At 40.1% G+C, this 21,564-nt stretch overlaps 1 protein-coding gene across 2 annotated transcripts; it reads left to right on the top strand.

Moving 5' to 3' along the window:
• Positions 1-680: 680 nt before the first annotated feature.
• Positions 681-20,388, top strand: LOC308093117 (receptor-interacting serine/threonine-protein kinase 4-like). Of its 2 annotated transcripts, XM_080439339.1 has the most exons (10): positions 681-893; positions 8,334-8,497; positions 8,704-8,869; positions 10,744-10,902; positions 12,111-12,253; positions 15,049-15,095; positions 15,342-15,485; positions 17,873-17,955; positions 18,102-18,117; positions 19,788-20,388. In XM_080439339.1, the coding sequence occupies exons 2-10, from the start codon at positions 8,340-8,342 to the stop codon at positions 19,796-19,798; spliced, it is 927 nt and encodes a 308-aa protein (XP_080295465.1). In that variant the 5' UTR covers positions 681-893; positions 8,334-8,339; the 3' UTR covers positions 19,799-20,388. The 2 variants fall into 2 exon arrangements, with proteins under 2 accessions (XP_080295465.1, XP_080295464.1); XM_080439338.1 differs by lacking the exon at positions 18,102-18,117 and having other exon boundaries at positions 682-893; positions 17,873-17,971.
• Positions 20,389-21,564: the final 1,176 nt, after the last annotated feature.

Below are 21,564 nucleotides of genomic sequence, written 5' to 3'. Positions count from 1 at the left end.
AAAAAGCCAGTGAACTATGTATGAAAAATGAGTCATTTAGAGTGCCATTTAAACTGTTTTTTTCCCGCCCTACAATATGTTTTGTCCTCAATATTTTTGTGTAAGATTTTTGGGGGCGGGCTGAAGTGTGTCATTCAGTTGATCTCTCTCTCTATCTCTCTCTTATAGAGCGTCGCAGTTCCCGCCCACTTCCTGTTTTTTTTGGTGCCGGAAGAAAAAACTCAATGCATTTTTCCATTGACATTTCCAAAAATATTTATATCTATTAATTTAAGCCTCGAATCAAGCCATCACGAGATGACATGAATCATGACCATAAAACGTTTTTTTCTGTGATTTTATTTTATATTTAATTATATGATATACTATATTTAATAAATACCCTTTGTTTTTTGCCGTTTTCAACAAACAAAAAAATCACAGAATCAAACGTTTATGGTCATGATTCATGTCATGTCATGATGGCTTGATTCGAGGCTTAAATTAATAGATATAAATATTTTTGGAAATGTCAATGGAAAAATGCATTGAGTTTTTTCTTCCGGCACCAAAAAAAACAGGAAGTGGGCGGGAACTGCGACGCTCTATATGGCTCTGCTGTGAACTGCATACATGCCAAGGCATGAAGACTCTGTGGTGATTGGTTTGGCTTCAGCCACACAGCTCTCTCTCTCTCTCTCTCTCAGCTCAGCTCAATTGTTGTTTAAATGAAGACACACCTCAGTGTTTTTCACTGATAGAAACACTTTATTTACCAGATATTAACTTCAAACAAGGACTTTACTTTGACATCTAAAGCTTTAACAAAACAACAACAAGACATTGAACAACTATCAGACTACAGACAGAACCTACTGACTCTTTAACTTGATGTGTTGAGCTGAATTCAGCAGGTAAGGCTAGCTGGAAACAATACAAATGTTTATAATATAACTGTATGACTGTATGGTGCACCACAATGCATTGATAGCATTCAAAGCCGGTGGTATGGTATACTATGAGATAATTCACTCTTTTACTATTTAAAACACACACACACACACACACACACACACACACACACACACACACACACACACACACACACACTTCCTCTCTCTCTGTCTGTCTGTCTGTCTGTCTGTCTGTCTCTCGCTCTACTAGTAACAAACCATTTACAGGAAACACTCTGAAAGTACATATCCAACCTCTAGTAGACTCTCTACTGAGTTTACTCCTCATTTAGTGTCAATTTTAGTGACTATCTACAGTAGCTCTGTAGATAAAGGTATTTTTGTTGCAGAACTGATCGTTTATGACAATATAATTAATAGCTGTAGAAAATAGTCTCTAGTAAGTTTGAAGCCTCAAGTTGTCCACTGCCCACGCCTTATTCTCATCATGTTTAGGCACAAACACACATAGTTTTGAAACAGACCTGTCCAGTCCCTGAGCCTAGAGCCTGGGGTTATGAACTCTGATGGCTCAGATTACACTGACAGCAGGGCAAAGCAAAAAGCACCAGTGGTGTAAAGTAGGCCTAACTAAGTACATTTACTCAAGTAAAAATTGTACTTAAGTACAATTTTGAGGTATTTTTACTTTACTGGAGTATTTCCAATTTTCAGTACTTTAACTTCTACTCCACTACATCTCAGAGGCAAATATTGTACTTTCACTCCAATTGACTTTAGTTAGTTACTTTGCAGTCTTGCAGATATAAATTATTATATTATGAAACATACATTAACCACTTTAGCCGTATTTTATACATAGGCTATTTGAAAATAGGCGATCTACAAGCTCTCAACGCGTCGCATCGCGGCGCGTTGTGAGCTCTCCAATTTTTTTTTGTGAGATCTGCTATTTTCAAAACATTTTAGTATTTTTACTTTTGGTACTTTAAGTACATTTGAATACCAATACTTTTGTACTTTTACTCAAGTACATTTTGAAATCCAGACTTTTACTTGTAACAGAGTACTTCTACATTGCAGTATCGATACTTTTACTTAAATAAAACATTTGAGTACTTTTTCCACCACTGAAAAGCACCCACAGTGAAAAATCACACATGTAAACACCTGCTTTAACTAATGAATGGATTGTAACAAATTGGTGTAAATGTTAGTTTAAAGGGGCTGTCAGTATTCAATGAGGCCAATTAGGGTTGTCCCGTATTCAAAAACGTATTCAAGTTGTCCCTTAAGGTTATTTTTGTATTTAAATGACAGTATCCAACATGAATATAGCTTCTTTTTTTCCACTTATCACAAGTTAGTGCAGCATGGGATCAAAACAAAATATAAATATTAAAGCTTATTCAGTGGTGCACCACAAAATAACCATGTAAACAAATTAAGTGCAGAATCTTAATGCAAAATTATTTTTTTAAAGCAAAAATAAAGAAATAAGGTTTTCCCATTCAGACACTAGAATAACATGTATGTCTGCATTTCATTGATTTCAAGGTGATAAATGTACCTTATGTCACTCTAGTCTAGTCTGTTGCCTTTCAATTATTTCAAAGGCAAAAATACTACCTTATGTCACTGCTAGCCTTAATAACACAATCAACAATATTGAATTACAGTAGTAGGCAAAATGTACAAGCTAAAGTAGCTTGTAAATATTGGGGGTCCTTGGCATGCCAATGTTGTAGAATCACTGCTCTAAAACAACATTAGACAATAAAGTTTGACTGACCTGCCCTAGTTGCTTATTTTGGGCTTCTTTTCCTGGTTGCTTGTTTCTTTCGCAAAATCTGGCAACACTGACTCTGGCTAATGGCTATCAAAGCGTCTTTGATAGCCTGTTGTTTTGGCTTATTCTAACCTCTATACAGTGTAGAGGGACTTACAATATTACACTTACTCTTCTGTTGCTCAGTGCACTTTGTTAAACTTTAACGAGCTTTAACGGGCTACAGCTGGATAGAGAACAAGACAACTCTGTATGCACATATAACGTTCAGGTAGGAGGGAGCAGCTACTTTCTATATATGGGAGAAGTGTATTTACACACACACTCACACACACACACACACACACACACACACACACACACACCACCCCTCCGTGCCAAAGTTTTTTTTGTAACGTTAAATAACATTATACAAATATTTTATATTAAAAAAAATATGTTATAACAAAAAGAATCCCGATCTTTTCGAAAATCGGCTCCGATCTCCGATCACATGATGGGATCGGGACAACCCTAAGGCCAATAATAGCCTACATTTAATTAAGGTCTGTCCACCAAGCACATAGAGACTTCAAACAGTCAAGTACAGAAGTCAGGGCAGGACAAAATTCATATCATATTTTAGTCATCTGGAATGTTTTAGTTGACTAAATATAAGATTTTAGTCGACTAAATCTATAGTTGATTAGTCGACAGATGGCGTCATAATGCCTGATTTAGCTTGTAGATCTGCTATTTTCAGACACCCGAGCGCAACCAAGCATAAAATGACTTTTTAGTTCTACTGGATCTCTTCTCCACTAGTCCCTCCCTAACATTTTAGTCTAGCTTTTATTAGTTGACAACATTGTCAATATATTTAGTCATATAGTTTTTAGTCACCATAGCTTAGTTTATATTTAGTTTTTGTTTAGTTTCCGTCAACAAACATTTTTCATCATCATTTTTTAGTCGACAAAATTCACACTGCTCTACACTTCATCACATCATTGCACTGGTGTAGGGTGGACTCTAATGTTGACCGGGCAGGATCTGTATAACCCCCGCTCCCCGTAAAAAAAGTATCAATACTAAGTAAAAAGTATCAATACTGCAATGTAGAAATGCTCTGTTACAATTAAAAGTCCGGAATTCAAAAGAGCTCCTGGGCTTCAGCCACACAGCCCTCATCTCTCTCATCTCCCCTGCTCATCTTAATGGTTGTTCAAATTAGGAAATCTTCTTACCAGCATGAAGACAGAGCACAGTGTTTTAACTCTTAGAAACACTTTATTTACCAACCATAAACATCAAACAAGGACTTTATACTTATATACAAAACAACAAGACATTGAACAACTAACAGACATGGAACCCACTGACTCTTTAAATTCATCTGTTGCTGAATTCACCAGGTAAGAATTGTACCAGCTAACAATACAACGTATGTACGTAATGTAATGTTACTGTTTAAAAAGGTAATAAGCAGTGTTGTGCAGGTTACGTGTGTGTGTGTGTGTGTGTGTGTGTGTGTGTGTGTGTGTGTGTGTGTGTGTGTGTGTGTGTGTGTGTGTGTGTGTGTGTGTGTGTGTGTGTGTGTGTGTGTGTGTGTGTGATAAATAAGAAAAATTGGTTTATGCCATATGACATCAACAAGTTGTATAGTAATAGTTGAAATTAGGCCTTAAATGTAAACTTTACCTTATATCAGACCATTTCCCAAAGCATACAGGCTTCTCATGTGCCCACTCTTCTGGTTACCAAGGAGGAGTTTAAAGGGATATTTCACTTTCAAATAAAATAAACATTAAACAAATATATATAGAAAATAAATGAAAATTATAAAAAGAAAATGTCATGTTTATTTTATTTGAAATTGAAATATCCCCTAGTCATAATTATTTTTATATTAGACTAAGTAACAACAACCACAGTTGGGTTTTAAAAACAAAATCAAAATGTTTTGATTTAATTGACATGATTTCCCATAGCCAGTCTGGGGACTGGCTCGCTTGACAGACAAAGAACTGTATCAGTGCTCCCTGGGCCACAGAAAACTTTTGCTGACATACTTTACAGTACGCTTTGTAATCATCTCCACTGACGCTGTCAAACCAAGAGTTTGCCTCTTCCCACTCATGTTTGTACTTTTGGAGACGTTTTCTCTTTAGAGGACGCGGTGGAGTATCGGCTCTGCAGACATTTAAAAAATGTGTGGTGCCGGTGCAGTGAGCAGCGCTGGTGTCGGTAACTAGGCAACGATGACAGGGCAGGGCAAGGCAGGCACAGACAGAGGATTGGCACAGAGTACACCACGGGAATTGTATGCCCTTGGGAGGTCCTGCGTGCCTCGATCCCGCCAGCACTATTTAATTGGCTTTAATATTTCATGTGTTTTATTTTGTTCATTATTGTTAAATTCAGTGTTGACGTGTGTGTGACTGACAGACGTGTATGGGGTCTGTAGGAAAATACAGGACAAATTGTGTCCTGTATTGGTTCAATACAGGACCCAACATTTATTTCTCAAAATAACGATTCCGTATTTTACAGAACAGGTGGTAACCCAAGGGTTATGTTACCAGGTCTAAGTCTCACAGAATGCATTGACAACAATGTGGTTGGATGGGCACACAAGTTATCCTTTCTTTCACCTGTGTCTCTGTAGCAATGCAGATGGGCCAGTAATGCTGGGTGACAAGTAATGCTGTGTGACTGCTGTGTGACCCCTCCTAGTCCCTGGGGCTAAGCCACCAACCTACTTGAAAGCTAGCGCTGCCTCTGGTGTGTGTGACTGACTGGTTTTAGGAATTGCATTAACTGTTCAACAATGTGGGTGCACTCTATGATGAGGTGACGTTGTCAGTCTAACCCTAGATATAGAAACCTAGATACCTCATTGGTCTCTGCAGTTCATTGGAGCGACCTGTATCTCGGGCGCCATTTTGGAGAAGGCAAGCTTCCTGACTACTGGCCAATCACAGCACGTCTTTTCCGGGACTTGTCAGAATCTAGTTGTATAAGAATATCTTTATTTTTGTACAACTAGATTCTGCCAAGTCCCGGAAAGACAGGAAGCTGTCAGCAAGTCAGGAAGCTTGCCTTCTCCAAAATGGCGCCTGACATGCGAACGGGCCTTTTGCGTGTTGTTGAAGGCAAGGGGCCGGGGGGGGGCGGGGCTGGTGACGCTTCTAGTTACTGCGTCACATCCTGGACGGATAGCCCCGCCCACACCAAGCGAGGGGCAGACAGGCACAGACGCATCGCGGCACAGATGGCTGTGTGGTTGACGGACAAGGGATTAACGCTTATGAGAAACAGTTGCGTGCATTAGCGCAAGATGAGGATCAAGGAAACATTGAGTCTAAATGTCCAGTTTGCTAATTCACTATTACTACGACTACTTTTGTATTTTACATTTTTAATTTCTCTAAATAAAACATTGAGTCTAAATGTCCAGTTTGCTAATTCACAATTATTATAGTATTTCTCTAAATATTATAAACTTTCAAATATCATTTATGAAAAGGCTACAGCGGAAGTCTGACTGACGTTTTTTCTTTTTTTACTCTCTTGGTGTGGGGATTATCTGGCACATGTATGTATCTGTTATGAAAGAAGAGAAATTGAAACGGCTATAGTCCATGGGAAACCATAAACCTACATCTAAATGAGTTGCCATATTTACATTTCCTTACAAATCTTTATAAAGCTATACATTTCAGGGATGCATAGTAACATTGAAACTCCACAAGATATTCCTCTACACTTATTTAGTGAGAACATTGCTCCTCCTAGAATTACTCCTGCACTTTCATAAGCAGAACAAACTGCAACTGGGGGTCCAAGTAAGTTAATTGGACAAATTAACTGAGATAAGATTATCTATTTTCAGCTGATCTACAAGTTCAAAACACTACAAAGCTACTTTTGCACAGCACCTTTATTACAATTGAAATTCATATAAAATAAAAATAATCCCCAAAACCTGCTTCTTGAACTCACCAATTTGTGAACCTGTGGCCTGATGCCATGACGTGAATTCTCCTCCGGGGGTCAACAAAGGTCTATTTTGGGTTGATGGTCCACATAGCAAAGTGTTGATATTTAATTAGAAAGGCAGAGAATATTTGTCATTGTGCTTCAATTCCAAAGGTGCTTTATTTTCAAACAAGCAGCAATCTTTTGCAGTCACTTTTGGGACAATTAGCATTTCTTCGCAAGTTAAGTTCACAAGAATCACACAAAGGTATCAAACTTGTACAAAATACATCACTGCAAACAGATATATACACACACGTTTTTGTTTTAAAAGTGCTCACTTCTTTGGATGGGAGCAATTGCTCTCCACAGCAATCTTTTGCAGTCACTTTTGGGACAATTAGCAGCATTTCTCCTAGACTTAATAACACTTTTGGGACAATTAGCAGCATTTCCCCTATACTTAATAACACTTTTGGGACAATTGCAACAAATGTTGCATACATGCAAGTGCAAACTTAATTGAGCTTTTTAGCATATAAAAACTGTACATACAAATAGCACACATGCAAGTTAAAAGTTAGTGCAAACATGCAACAATCACACAAAAGTATCAAACTTGTACAAAATACATCACTGCAAACAGATATATACACATGTTTTTGTTTTAAAAGTGCTCAAATACATCACTGCAAACAGATATATACACACATGTTTTTGTTTTAAAAGTGCTCGCGATACATTGTTTGTTTGGAGCGAGGCAACTCGGCTAAGAAGCCGCCATGACCGGAAGGGGCGTGGCCTCCCAGCCCCGCCCCCCCTGGCCCCTTGCCTTCAACAACACGCAAAAGGCCCGTTCGCGCCTGACATACAGACGCCTCAGAGCCGGAGGAGGCGTCTACCTTTATATGTCTAACAGCCGCCCCTCCCCCTCCACAGCTCAGTCAGCAGCCAGGCTGCATAGCAGGCTCCCAGTTCCAGGCAGCAGACAGACAGGCAGACATTATCACAACGTTAATTCACTCATGCACACAGTGATGTGACTTGCAAACGAGTGATAGAATACTGATTGTGCGAGTGTCATCATTCAGAATACTACACCACCCAAAAACCACCCATTTCGGGCATTCCATGCATAATGTGTCGTAGAGCCATTCTCTTCATGAATTGACACAAAATGTACTGTAAATGGCCATGAGAATGGCTATTATGTTTTATTGATTGTTCAAGTCATGTAGAAATGAAGGCAGGTGCACAATAGTCTGAAAAGGATAGACACAAGAATAAATCATATTTCCGTTGTTGTCCTTTGGTTGTGACAGGAGAAAAAAAGGGGGGGTACCTTAAAAAAAAAGGCACAAAATGAAAACAGTACGCTGTGTATTTGAAATGCAAATAAAAACGGAACACATCAGTCTTGTATTTGTCCACCCCCAAACCAAACGATGCAAACTATATGCAAGGAATTGTTTATGTTACATTGTGTACATGCAAATATATAGTTTTATTCAAATTGGTTGGAACATGTGGTAAATGCGGTTAGTGCAGTTTCTTCCCACCTCTTTTGGTTGACTTATTAATATTGTGGTATTTCAATAATGCAATTATTGGAACATCCCTAGACTTCCCCCGGTATTTGTGTGTAGTATGTAAATGACCTTTGTCTTTGTAATCCTCTCCCCTCTCTTTAGTGAACCATGGCCAGCTGCCCAGATCTAGCAGTGATTAATGAGAAGAGTCTGGACGAGAAGGACTGGAAGTGGATTGGTAGTGGTGGATTTGGTCAAGTCTATAAGGTCAGACATCTTCAGTGGAGACAGGATGTGGCCATTAAACTATTTGGTCTTGATGACGGGTAAGTGATGAGGTGATGAACACTGATGAGTACTGTTACTGGTGATGGATGAGGATTTAAAAGATACAAACGGTATTTCAAAGTACTTACACTGCATTTGTTCTTGAACACACATACACACACACACACGCACACGCACACGCACACGCACACGCACACACAATTAAATGAAATACTTATATATATTGAAATCCTGTCATCTTCAGATCCAACTTGGATCGTGATTATAATCTGATGCGACGGGCAGCGAGCCCCCATGTCATCCAGGTCCTGGGGATCTTCAGGGGCCGTTCACCATCTGCCTTTGGCACAAAGATCGGCCTGGGCCTGGTCATGGAGTTGATGGAGAGAGGATCCCTCGCCTCCTTGCAGGTCATATTTTTCCCCTTCATTGATTCACTGATTTATTTGCTGATCCAGTGATGTTGAACAATTTCCAACGTAGTGAGTCCTTGTAAAAAAAAATATATTTTTTGTCTTTCATCTCAAAAAGTTATGATGATGGTTATATTTGTGTATGTTGAACTGATCTGATAATTAAACAAAAACAACTTCCCAAATTTGAAAACCTTATTCTTAAAGGTCTACTGCCAAAGTCAATGGTGTTAACCGCCAAAGGGGAGAATTCTCCCCTTTTTTTTATTTTGTTTTTGAATTTCTAAAATGTTTCTCTAATTATTGGGTATTCATTTCTTTTCGTTATTCACAACGAATTAGGAGATATAAAATATATATATTTTTAAAAACCATTCACTTCAATGTTAAAAAATTACCGGACAAGTAATTCATTTTTTTTCTATAAAAAATGATTTAAAAAAATGCTGGCAGTGGGTGAGTACATTATGAATAAACTCTGGCAGTCAATGTGTTAAAAGAAAACAATACACAAATGTCACATCATCTTCTCTCCCACTTGGAGGAGACTTGGAGGCAGACCAAGGACCAGATGGGGGGATTATACTGTATCTCCACACTGGCCTTGGAATGCCTTGGGATCCCCCAGGAGGAAGTGGCTAATGTTTCCTGGGAAAGGGAAGTCTGGAGCTCTCTGCTGAAACTGTTTCCCCCAGGATCCGAGCGGTTGAAGACGGATGTATGGATGGATATCATCTTCATGATATCCATCTTCATCCATCGTCATGATATCATCTTTATCTAAAATTCTAAATCAATTATAAATTTATAGAGAACATAAAGTATACCATTAATGGTATATAGAACAAAGTCCAGGGGGCCAATCCCAGCACTTTGTTTTGCCTAATTATTCAGAAAACCCCAGACCACAGAAATTCCACTGAATGTTAAAAGTTTTTTGGGGTGTAATTGAGGTCATAAAATAAACCAAAACAAAACCAAAAAAAGTATGTCAAGAAACCTTTAAAGATGGGGTGCCGTGATTTTCTGTGATTTCCCCCCCCCTTGACATTTCCAAAAATATTTATATCAATTATTTTAAGCCTAGAATAAAGCCATCCAGGGTCCTGGTAAATCATGACCATAAAACGTTTGATTCTGTGAAAAAGAAAATTGAAAACGGCAAAACAATGGGTATTTATTAAATATAGTATATCATATAATTAAATATAACATTTTAAAACATCACAGAAAAATATGTTTTATGGTCATGATTCACCAGGACCCTGGATGGCTTGATTCTAGGCTTAAATGAATTGATATAAATATTTTTGGAAATGTCAATGGGAAAAGTGCATTGACTATTTTGAAGTGGAACCAGAAAATGGCCACCACTGCTATGCCCTATTATGGTTATACTAGGAGGAAGATTTTTTTTTAAAAAGTGTACAGAAATTGTTAAAATTATGTTTTTATGTGGACACGCCTCCAGTTCATTAAGTATACCTGGTTCTCACCTTAGCACCTCCTCCACCACCTTAGCACCACCCACCTGTCCTAGTCCCTCCTCCTCCTCATGCCCACACCTGTTGTGTTATGATAATGAGGGGGAGGGTATATATTTACTATGTTACTAAAGGGCTGTTTTTCTATTGGCACGTTTGACCCTCAAGGTAGAAACTCAAAATAGTCAGAGAAGACATAAAACACCATAAAAACACCACCAGGGGGCTTAATGAAGTTCTATCAACCTCATAGACACATGAAAAACAGAAAAAGTGCAAAACCATGGCACCACCTCTTTAAGAATTATATATTCAAATGAGCCTTTATTTGTATGTGTGACTCTGATTCTGAATCAGACTTTTCTGCTTTAACCCCTCCATCAACAGAAAAAACTAAACCACCCTCTACCCTTGTCCCTGGTCTTTCAACTGGCTCATCAAGTGGCTCTGGGCATGAAGCACCTTCACAGTCTCACCCCTGATCCCATCATCCACAAGGACCTGAAGCCTGGCAATGTACTGCTGGACACCAACCTAAATGTCAAGGTGAGACAGACAAATGTTTGGATGATTACCATCAGTGATGATGGGTCAAGCATGTCCATCCTCTGGGATTGTTAGAGCTCATATTCATTCAGTTATTGTTTTTGATTGATTGATTGAATACTTTATTAGTCAGAAATGTAAACCGCATTAGTACAGTCAGACATTTGGGCTAAAAGGATAATGTTGCAGGTCCCAGGTAGCCAGGACAAGCATGCAGATAATAATGTCCTGTTTAACAGGAGAAAGAAGCACACAGAATGTTTTAGTTGTTTTCAGACTGGTTGCTCTCATTAGAATGTATTCACAATTCACTTTGTTTCCCATTTCTTTTGTTCCTTATTATCATTTCAATGTCTTTTACTTTGTCTTCAACTCAGTTTTCACCAAAACACATCATTGAACCATAACTGTATTACTGGAGTTAATCACCATTACAATACTGCATGTTTTTCCCATATTCTTTTTCATATATTTTCACATAGCAAACCTGTTACACATCCTCACTTCAAAACATACAATAATACTCAATCAGACCTTCATTAACTGTCCTGTCTTTCTCAGGAATATTCAACTTTAACTTAATGCACTTTTTATCAAGTATTTATTTAAGCAATTATACTTTTCTTCTTCTTAATGCAGCTTTAAGTTACTGTACTTGAATTATCATTGACCAATTCCTGAGAGTTCAACTTATATAACCATGTCCAAACACAATAAAGTAGCATGTCAAACTTCTTACAGAACACACAAAATATTCCAAAATACATTATTAAAGGGATATTTCACTTTCAAAAAAACTTTGGGTCATTTTATCATCTACTCAGGCTTTTGTGAGCCCCCCAGACCGTTTTTAAGTTGCTTGATTCAGTATTTAGATATTTGATATTCATTTTATCAGACACGCCCCCTTCCTATACAAACCCATTATAACTTCAAACTACATTTTTAACATGTTAGATTCATCGAAAACACCCGTCCTTGGTTCTGGTGACTCACCCTGCCCTCCTAATACGTGAGGGGGGCGTGTTTTTTCAATAACATTTTTCATTTATTTTTAATATTTTTTTTGGAAAATGAAACAAAAATGAATACAATAAAAAAAATAATAATAATAAATCTCTATTCCTTTTTCCATTTTTCTGCATGTCTCTCTTCCTCCATCTCTGTTTCCTTTATTTTCTCTCCATTCTCCTCTCTTATTCATTCAGATCACTGACTTTGGCATTTCCAAGTTTGTCAACACTGTGACGTCCGTTGGTATCAAGGGGATGGGAACGAGAAGCTACATGCCTCCAGAGGCTTTAATCCCCTCCTTGTCATACAGAGCCACCCTTGCCTTTGATGTCTACAGGTATAAATCACTGTGGGAGCGTTTGTGTCTATCTAATCATATCCCCAGAATCAACTCAGCTGTCTGTTGCTGCAAAGCCCTGTGAATGTCCAACATAAATCATGAACTGCTCATTACGTGTAGTGTATAGGCTTCATACCATTCAAGTAGAAAGTTCATGTTGTCATGTAGTCATGTTGATCTTTCTGTTCTATTGTCTCCGCCAGGCCGAAGGCATGGTGGAGAGTATGTTTTCACTTTGTCCGTCCGTGTGTGTGTGTGTCCGTCCGTCTGTGAACACCTAACATTGGTCAAGCTTCACGTGACATCACATGTAATATAAATAGGTAAGACAGAATTAATCAGGCACAGTTTTACCACCTCGCCTGGCGGAGACCTGTGCTCCGAGGAGCACATTTTCTAGTTAGATTTGTTTTGTTTTGTTTAACAGAAAGTAGATGCATGTAGCTACTTATGTGCAAACTAACCTAAGTTCACTTAGGCCTATGTGTACAGTGACAAATACCCCAACAATATTACCCGAGCCATGGCTAAATGATTCCACCCGAGCCCTCAGACACTCATGCCGGCGTGCTGAGAGAAAATGGCTCAAGGACAAACTCCACTACGCAATCGCCTCTCTGACTACCACAGGGCAGTGAAATCTGCCTTTACCAAATTCATCTCCGATCTTGTCACAAAAAATTGCCATAAACCCCAAGTCCTCTTCAATATCTTTAACTCCTTCACTAACCCCCATGAAGCACCTCCCATTGCCCCCTCTCTTGCCCTCTGTGTACATTTTCAAAAAAAAAATGTATTGACAAGATTTCTGACTTTAGGTCAGCACAGCACACATTTTCACCACCCCAGACCCTGTTACAATCCCTGTGCCCTGTCACTCTTGATCAGTTCCAGCCAATCACTCTGTCCTTCCTCAATGATTCAATTATGCACCTTCGCTCCATTAACTGCCCTTCCGATAGCATCCCCCCCTGGCTCCTCAGAGAAGTCCTTGGTGCTGTTAGCCCAAGTGTTTTATCACTCATTAATTGCTCCCTCACCTCAGGTTGTGTCCCGGCTGCCTTCAAGCATGCTGTAATCTGAGTTCCCAGAAGTTTTTGCCAGCTCTGGCGAGGAACTTCTGGGCCGGAGCCCTGGTATTTGTGGGCGGGATGTAGCTTACGCTCAGAATCTGAGCGGACACGCCTCTTACCGGTCTGAGAGCTGTGCAACTCGTCTAAAAAGTCAGACGAGAGGCAAACAGCAGTACACAACAATGGCGGCCGCAATTTCTCAAGGGGAAATAGCTTCCCGTCGATCCTATTTAGATGCAACACCCACTGCATGTGGATCCCGCCACCTTTTCTTCATTGGCTGTTGATTTGAATCACAACGCAGTGGCCGCGCCCCTGCTGTCCAAGCTCCGACACAATGCCTCCCAGACTAAGCATGCTGTGGTAAATCCTCTTCTTAAGAACAAAAACCTTGATCCTTCTGTTTTATCAAATTTTAGACCTATCTCCCAGCTACCTTTCCTTTCAAAAGTTCTGGAGAAGTTGGTCTATGCCCAATTACAGTCATTTTTAATCACCCACAACCTCCATGAAAAATTCCAGTCAGGATTTAAACCAGGCCACAGTACTGAGACGGCTCTCTTTACTGTATATGCTACCCCTCGGGTCCATTTTTACCAAACATAACATCTACTTCCATTGCTATGCCGATGATGTCCAGATTTATTTACCCATCAAACTGGACTCAAACAATTATTTTCAACCCCTACTCGACTGTTTACAGGATGTAAAAACCGGGATTTCCTGACACTCAACCAAAACAAAACTGAGATTATATTATTTGGCACCGTCACGCCCCCCAACATCCCGGACACCCTCATATCCAACATCTGCACCTCTGCCAAAAATCTTGGTGTAATCCTGGATAGCGCCTTAAAATTTGACAAACACATCAGTTCCGTTGTAAAAGCTAGCTTCTTTCAACTCCGACTTCTCGCCAAGGTTAAGGCCTATCTCCCCCGACCACATTTAGAAATAGCTATTCATGCCTTCATTTCCTCACGACTCGATTACTGCAATTCCCTCTACACCGGCTTAACAGTCATCTCTCAGGCGCCTACAGCTGGTCCAAAATGCTGCGGCCCGCCTTCTTACTGGCACAAAAAAGACGTGAGCATATCAGTCCTGTCCTGGCCTCACTTCACTGGCTCCCTGTCAATTTTAGAATTAATTTTAAGGTCCTTTTATTTGCTTTTAGATCTCAACATGGGCTAACTCCACTATACCTCGCTGAGCTCATAGAACCATACACTCCAGCCAGGGCCCTAAGGTCTGCTGATCAGTCTTTACTGATCGTCCCACCAACCAATAAAAGGACCAGGGGTGGCCGCGCTTTTGCTGCTGCCGCCCCCGCGCTTTGGAACGACCTCCCTCTCCCCATCCGATCTGCCCAGTCCATTGGGGTTTTCAGATCCCTCCTTAAAACCCACCTATTCTCTCTGGCTTTTAATTGCCCTTGATCCACTATTGTGTCTTAACAATGTACTGTATTTGTCTGTGCGCCAATGGGCGCTTATTGATGCATTGATGCTTTGTTTGTCTCAACCTTGTACAGCACTTTGGTCAGCTTCTGTTGTTTTAAATGTGCTTTATAAATAAAGTTGGATTTGATTTGATTTGATTTGATTTGAACAATATGGACATTTTATCTAGTTGCTATTTTGTTGTCCTTTGTATGTGTTGTGTTATTGTTATATTTAAGGTAATTGCTGACATTGCCGATGTCTCTTTTTATTTTAGCTATGGGATACTTCTGTGGTCCATTGTGAAGGGGAAAGAACCATATGGCAAGTGATTTTCTCTCTCTTATTCTTTCTTTCTTTGTCCTTTGTCTCTCCATCAATCTCTCACTCCTTAAATCACACATTGCCTCTGCCTCACATAATGGCACTCTTTGGCTTAATGTTAATTCAACGATAGCAATAATTAGAAACACATTGTTTGACAAGTGCCTGATCTCCTATAAATTACTAAGGATTCTCTTCAATTCATCCATCCCCTCCCATCATCTATCCTCCACTCTGTTCTCTCAGATACCGACCCCGCCATCATAGAGTATCAGGTCCCTAAGGGACAAAGGCCGTCCCTGGTGGAGATTGACCCAGAGCTGGAGGACCTGGCGCAACTCATGGAGGGGTGCTGGCACCAAAAACAGGATGAAAGACCTCTGTTTCCAGGTGAGAAGGCTGCCATGCAACAACCATCACTTGGATGGAAAGTTGAATAGTTTTAGACCTCCAACCTGCAGAGATAGGCTTGCTGACACTGGTGAACTGATCACCAAGGAGAGAAAAATGAAATACCACTGAACACAATGGAATATTGCTGCTATAGTGTGTGTGTGTGTGTGTGTCGTGACCGCGCGTGGGTGCTTTCGTTAGTTTTGGGTGCGTGTATTTTCAAGTGCCGTGAATACCGTGCTGTGCTTCCTGTTTGTGTTGTAATGAGTTGCAAGTTTGTGTTGCAATCAGCGGCAGGTGTTCGTGCTCATGGAGACAGACAGATATACATATATACACACACACACAAAGTAACGTGTAGAAGGGGCTAGCAACACTTAAAAACTACTGTGCAAAACAGAGAGCTGTGTTCAACTACTGTTAACACTAAAAGTAGTTTAGCAACACATCAAATTGGGTATTTTAGGCAGTTCTAATCATCAAACAGGCAGTTTAGTTGCTAGGATGTGGTTGCTAGGGCAACATTAGTGAGGGACAAGGACTGTATACTGAGTCCAATTACGTAATCCACAAGCCTATACGTCAAGTGGTTCAAAATGTATGACCTGTCAGTAATTGATTGGTCAAGAAAGGGGACAGGGCTAACATACACCAATAACAGATAAGGACTCTCACACAAGTCCAGTGATATAAACCACAAGTCAAGTGTACAACCAGCAGTTTAAATGTGTCAAAAGAGAGGAACAATCAAATTGTATAGTTTGATTGATTGTTTGATTGAATACTTTATTAGTCAGAAATGTAAACAGTGTGTGGTACAGTAAGACATTAAAGCTAAAATGATAACACAAAAAAGTCCTGGGGACTTTGTATTTGATTAATCAAATAGCATACAATATTACATGTCATCAACAAATACAAACACTACATGTACAAAGGATATGGGAAAATTACATTTAGCCTACCTCCCCTTGTGGTCCCCTGATAGATGTTTTTCAGCCATTGACCAATCAGGAAAGGTGGCATGGCTAAGTTACACCAATGATGTATATTATGATTGGACACTGAAACCAGTCCAATGATATGACACACATGTCTGTATAAAAGAAGTGGTCGAAAGATAGGAATGATCAAATATCGACCTAACGAAACAGGCTGCAGAGCCAAGTTACACCAATGAAGGACTCAGGCCTGCCTCTGTGCGAGGAGGTGAGGATTAGATGTGAATCCGGAGGAATCAAGGATGACAGCCACATTCCAATTCCACACATTCCTGCCTGCTCACTCACTCGGTCCTCCTGGCTGCATGTTATGTTGTATATTAGATGCTGCCTTTCTCAAATATGAGCTGGTTGACTTGCATTCTCCCACACCATGCACAACAAACAGCACGATTGTATAAATATGGGTACACAGTCCCGCCGGGTCGGAAGTTGTAGGGAAGCGTTGAAAGTATTTCGACCGTCGGATAGAAGCGGGCTGGCGGAGAGGAGGTAGAGCTCTCTGGTTGGCTGATGATGAAGATGAAACGTTGAATTACTTTATGTGCAAGGCTTGTGTGGTGAATAGCCTATCCTACAGTAGGCTACTCGGAACAGAAATGATAGGCTTCCATTTTTTCTAATCATTCTAGCTATCTATTGCTGCAGGCACACAGTGTGTATTGTTTCAATTAACATTAAATGTGAAAGATATGATACACCAAAATAGTTTAATTACAGATGACCTTGTGCCCTTGCCCTAAGCACCATGCAGTCTGTCGGTGTCGTGTCTCAGGTGTATCCAGAAACTTTATTTCACACTTTCCAACCATCTGATCTCCCGACTTCATTCGACTGCCAGTCTGTACAGTAATTTGTAGTATTCTGTTTGGTGGAGAGCTACCTTAGGTCATATTAATTTAATTCATACTTAACTAATAGGTCATAATGATATTGTTTTCCCTTGGAATACATAGGCCCTCAATGGAAACAAGACCACTAGGACTTTTTTGAGTAAATCCTTTCAGACCAAGTGTATGACTGTACTCGTGCTGTTTGCATTTCTATCTAATAAAGTATTCAATCAATCAATCAATCATTCCTTAGATCATTACACAACTCCCAAAATAGGCTACGCCCATTTCCACCTGTAGTCAAGTGATCAAGATGTATCTTTCACATTTCATTCCGATTGACTATGATTGGCTTTCAATGTTTGCGGGAGTGGCCCCTTTTTAAACGACATGCCACAAGCCAGATGTTGTGCCAGATTACATCCTCTCTGTTCTAAGATGGCAGAACAGAGAGGAGAATAGAAGAGAGTGGTGGAATAGAACAGCGTTATAGTCATGGTTCTAGGAATCAACTGCAGTCTGTCTGATAAACTGAATCTACTGTTCCCAGAATGCACTGCTGTGACAGAAGCCCTCTTTGAGAAGCACAAGTCTGGGATTGAAGATGCCGTCCACCAAGTGGTAAAAGAGCTGGTAAGGAATACACACAGTCAGCACTCACTTTAAAACGATACCGTCTTACAAGTGCTAAAGGAGCTGGTAATGATGATGGTAATGATTATCTATCTATTCAAATGTGTTTGTCTTTGTTTTCTTTCTTTTTTTCTCCCTCTCTCCAGGACCAACAGGAAACAGGTATGTGCTTATTCTCAATGATCATCTTTGTAAATCAAGGTTCGAGGTTCATTTTATTTGTCATTTACATGATTGCACATGAAACGAAAATCGTACTCAGGACCAGAAGTGTACAATAAAATAACTATCAATAAATAAGCATACAATCCTAAAGTGCAGTGAATTCAAACTGAGCAGCATATTAAGAATGGTAGCATCCAGCATGTATCAAAACGAGATAACATGTACAGAATGACATACTGTATAACAGCACAGCAAGGCAGAACAGCCAAAGTGCTTTTATTGGGGCTAGCTGGGAGGGAATTCGGCCAAAATCATCAAGATCATGCACTTGTTGACAAGTTTTAGATTTTTGGATGATATCTGACGTTCATATTGACAGAAAACTCCACAGTGTTTGTGTTAGATGTGCCCTTCCGGAAGTCTCGCAAGACGATATTTCACCCGTGATTTCATCCAAGTCCGCTTGTAAACACTACGGCGGCCCATTTGAGACAAAAAAAACTGTGGCGAGGTTTCTGTCATCATATCACCTAAAAAATAAATGGAGCGATAAAAATATGCGATTTAGCGCATGGACCGTCCGCTCACAATTTTAGCTGCGGTGGACTAGGGATGGAGTTATGAAAATGTTCTACTGTACCACTCGTCCTATGATATAATAACATCATATAAAAGTGAGAAAAAGGCTAGTCCGTAATTCTCCTTTAAGGTTAGCCTCCGTCATTCCAGCTGCACAGAGAAGCTGGATTGCCGATCTGCCCACAAAGTCCCTGCACCCAACTTCCAAAGGGTGGATGGTTGCAGCCAGACCAGGTCTTTGCACTCTGCAGCCAATTCGGAATACTTAAAGGGACGGTTCACCCAAAAAAGTACTTATTTTCTATCCAGAGACTCCGCCGGTCATCACATTATTGGCTTAGGAATGCGATAAAAACAAAAAAGAATCTCTATCCCTTTAAGCTGCTTGAGCTCAGCTGAGTGTTACGCTATCTGAGGCTGGGGGATGGCTTGATTCCAAACCACTGGGCGAGGTTTCTGGGACAGGAAAGGGTGTCATATGCTGCCCTTATCTGGAAGCTGAGTTGTGTTTGTGGAGTTCACCTGCTGCTGTTGCTTATTATGCACCTTACAGACAATGACCTGGATAGTTCATATTCAAAACAGGGCCATGCACATATCCTACAACAAATTACTACGCACTTCGGGATGATGAGAAGTGCCAAGAGTCTCCCGCCCTGTTAATATTAATATTGAAGTACTACACAATTTAAGAATATGTTGTAACTGATTCCCACCCTTGTGGTAAATGCACCTCAGTGCATTTTTCAACCCACAAGCCCACAAGTCGCTCATTTAGCGACTTGCTCAGGCAAACCTACGTTGTTGTTCAGAAGCATGCACTGCTATGTCCAGCTAAACTACAGTATGCCCAGGTCAAACACCAGATTTTTGGTGAGTCCCTGATTTCCATGGTGTTATTGACCCCAAATGAGTCGATAAAAATACTACCAGTTTAGCTTGGCTGATGAATAGCAAGGTAGATGAGCTTTCTAGAATGCTTTTTATCTTTCTCAATAGATCCTCATCATCACCAATATTATCAATGTCAATACTTGTTTTGTTTTGCACAGATATGGTAATAAGTAGTTTTGTTCTTTTCCTCTTAGGAAGTGAGTGATGCTGTGGAGCAGGAGTTGTGTTGTCCGAGCTGTGCACGGCCTGTTCCTCCAGTCTCCTCCTGTACTTCCATACTTGTCCACCAGATGTCTTCTCATCTTGTCCTTTTGCTTGTAATCCCTGTATTAATTGCACATGTGTTGATTACCCGTTGCCATCACCTGTTAGTGGATTTAGCCTGTGTCTCAGTCTTTGTCCAGTGCTGCCAGCAGAACCTCAGAAAGGAGGACAGGCACAGCAGGGACCCCCAAATTGATGTGTATCATAGCCACGGACCCCCTTCTCAAAATATTTTGTGCCAAGGACCCCCCATGATTATTCCAGATTTTTCAAAATGTTTAGAAAATACAAGCTATGAGCTTGTAATATCGGCTACTTTAGAATATAGTGTAAAATAAGTTTAAAGGGGTTTAAACTGATTTTGATGCTCTATTAACTATTTGCTGGGGACCCCCTTTATTTAGGGAACCAAATGTCACATAAAGTGAATATTACATGCATAGTCTGCTATGCGCATGCGCGCACCGGTGTGTGTGAGTTGTGGTTGAATGGCATCTGGAAATAAATCAGTCTGGTGGTGTACCCTGAGAAGCGTGTGTCAGAGCGTCCTGTGTGTTCTAATCTAAATTGATTACGAACGCATGAAAACGCCACATGGTCTCAGAAGGTAAAGGGATAGTTCACACCCAAAATGACTTTTCTTCTATCGATTACTCATCCCATGGAGACTTGAATTCATGGATATTTTTGTCGCAATCGTAAGCCAATCATTTGATGACCGGCAGCGGTTCCGGTAGGAGACACAAAGAGTCTCCTTTGTGTCTCCTACCGGAACCGCTGGTCATCAAATGATTGGCTTAGGAATGCAAAAAAAAGCAAAAAAAAAACATGATAAAAAACAATTGATAGAAAAAAGTATTTGTTTGGGTGAACTATCCCTTTAACATTACAGTTGGGAAAGAAAAGGAATAGTAATTTTGAGTCATCTGAACATGTGTGTGCATCGCCACGGCAGAGTTTTCCCCTCCGGATTAGCTGGATTTTACTAAGCCGGCAGAGTACATTTACTCAAGTACTGTACTTCAGATAACATTTTTAGGTATTTTTTACTTATTTCTACTGGAGAATTTCAGTACTATTACTTTTACTCCACTACAATTATTTGAAAACTTTAGTTAATATACTAAACTTGAGTTACTTTGTAGATTTATATTATTATTACAAAACATACATTACCCACTTCAGCCCTATATACATTTTGTCCATTTGAAAATAGCTGATCTACAAGCTCACAATGCTTTGCAATGCGACACATTGTGAGCTTGTAGATCTGCTATTTTCAAAAGATTTTTATACATGTTATACATTCGAAAACTTGTACTTTCTACTTTTGGTACTTTAAGTACATTTTGATACCAATACTTTTGTGCTTTTACTCAAGTAAATTGTGAATTCCGGACTTTTACTTGTAAGGGCGCGCTCCCACCAAGAGTTGGCTGGCCGCTGTTTGCAGAATCTGCCAATGCATTGTCAATGCAAATGCGTTGATTCACGCAAGAGCAAATTTTTCCGCTTGTCGCGCAGACCTTGCGTTTATCTGCTCTCTGTGACTAAGCATAAAACTGCTGGAGGCAGGCGTCTCCCTCTGTCCAATCGGGTGAGTCGAAGGCGGACCGTCTCAAGACTCAGGAAGCAACATGGTGCTCAAGGCAGCAGGCACAGGCGGTGCGGGCCATAGACATATAAAGGTAGACGCCTCCTTCGGCT

This window comes from Gymnoscopelus braueri (genome assembly GCF_963280865.1).
Source record: "Gymnoscopelus braueri genome assembly, chromosome: 10".
In the NCBI taxonomy this organism is placed as follows: Eukaryota; Metazoa; Chordata; class Actinopteri; order Myctophiformes; family Myctophidae; genus Gymnoscopelus; species Gymnoscopelus braueri.
This window is presented reverse-complemented; position numbering and strand designations above follow the sequence as displayed.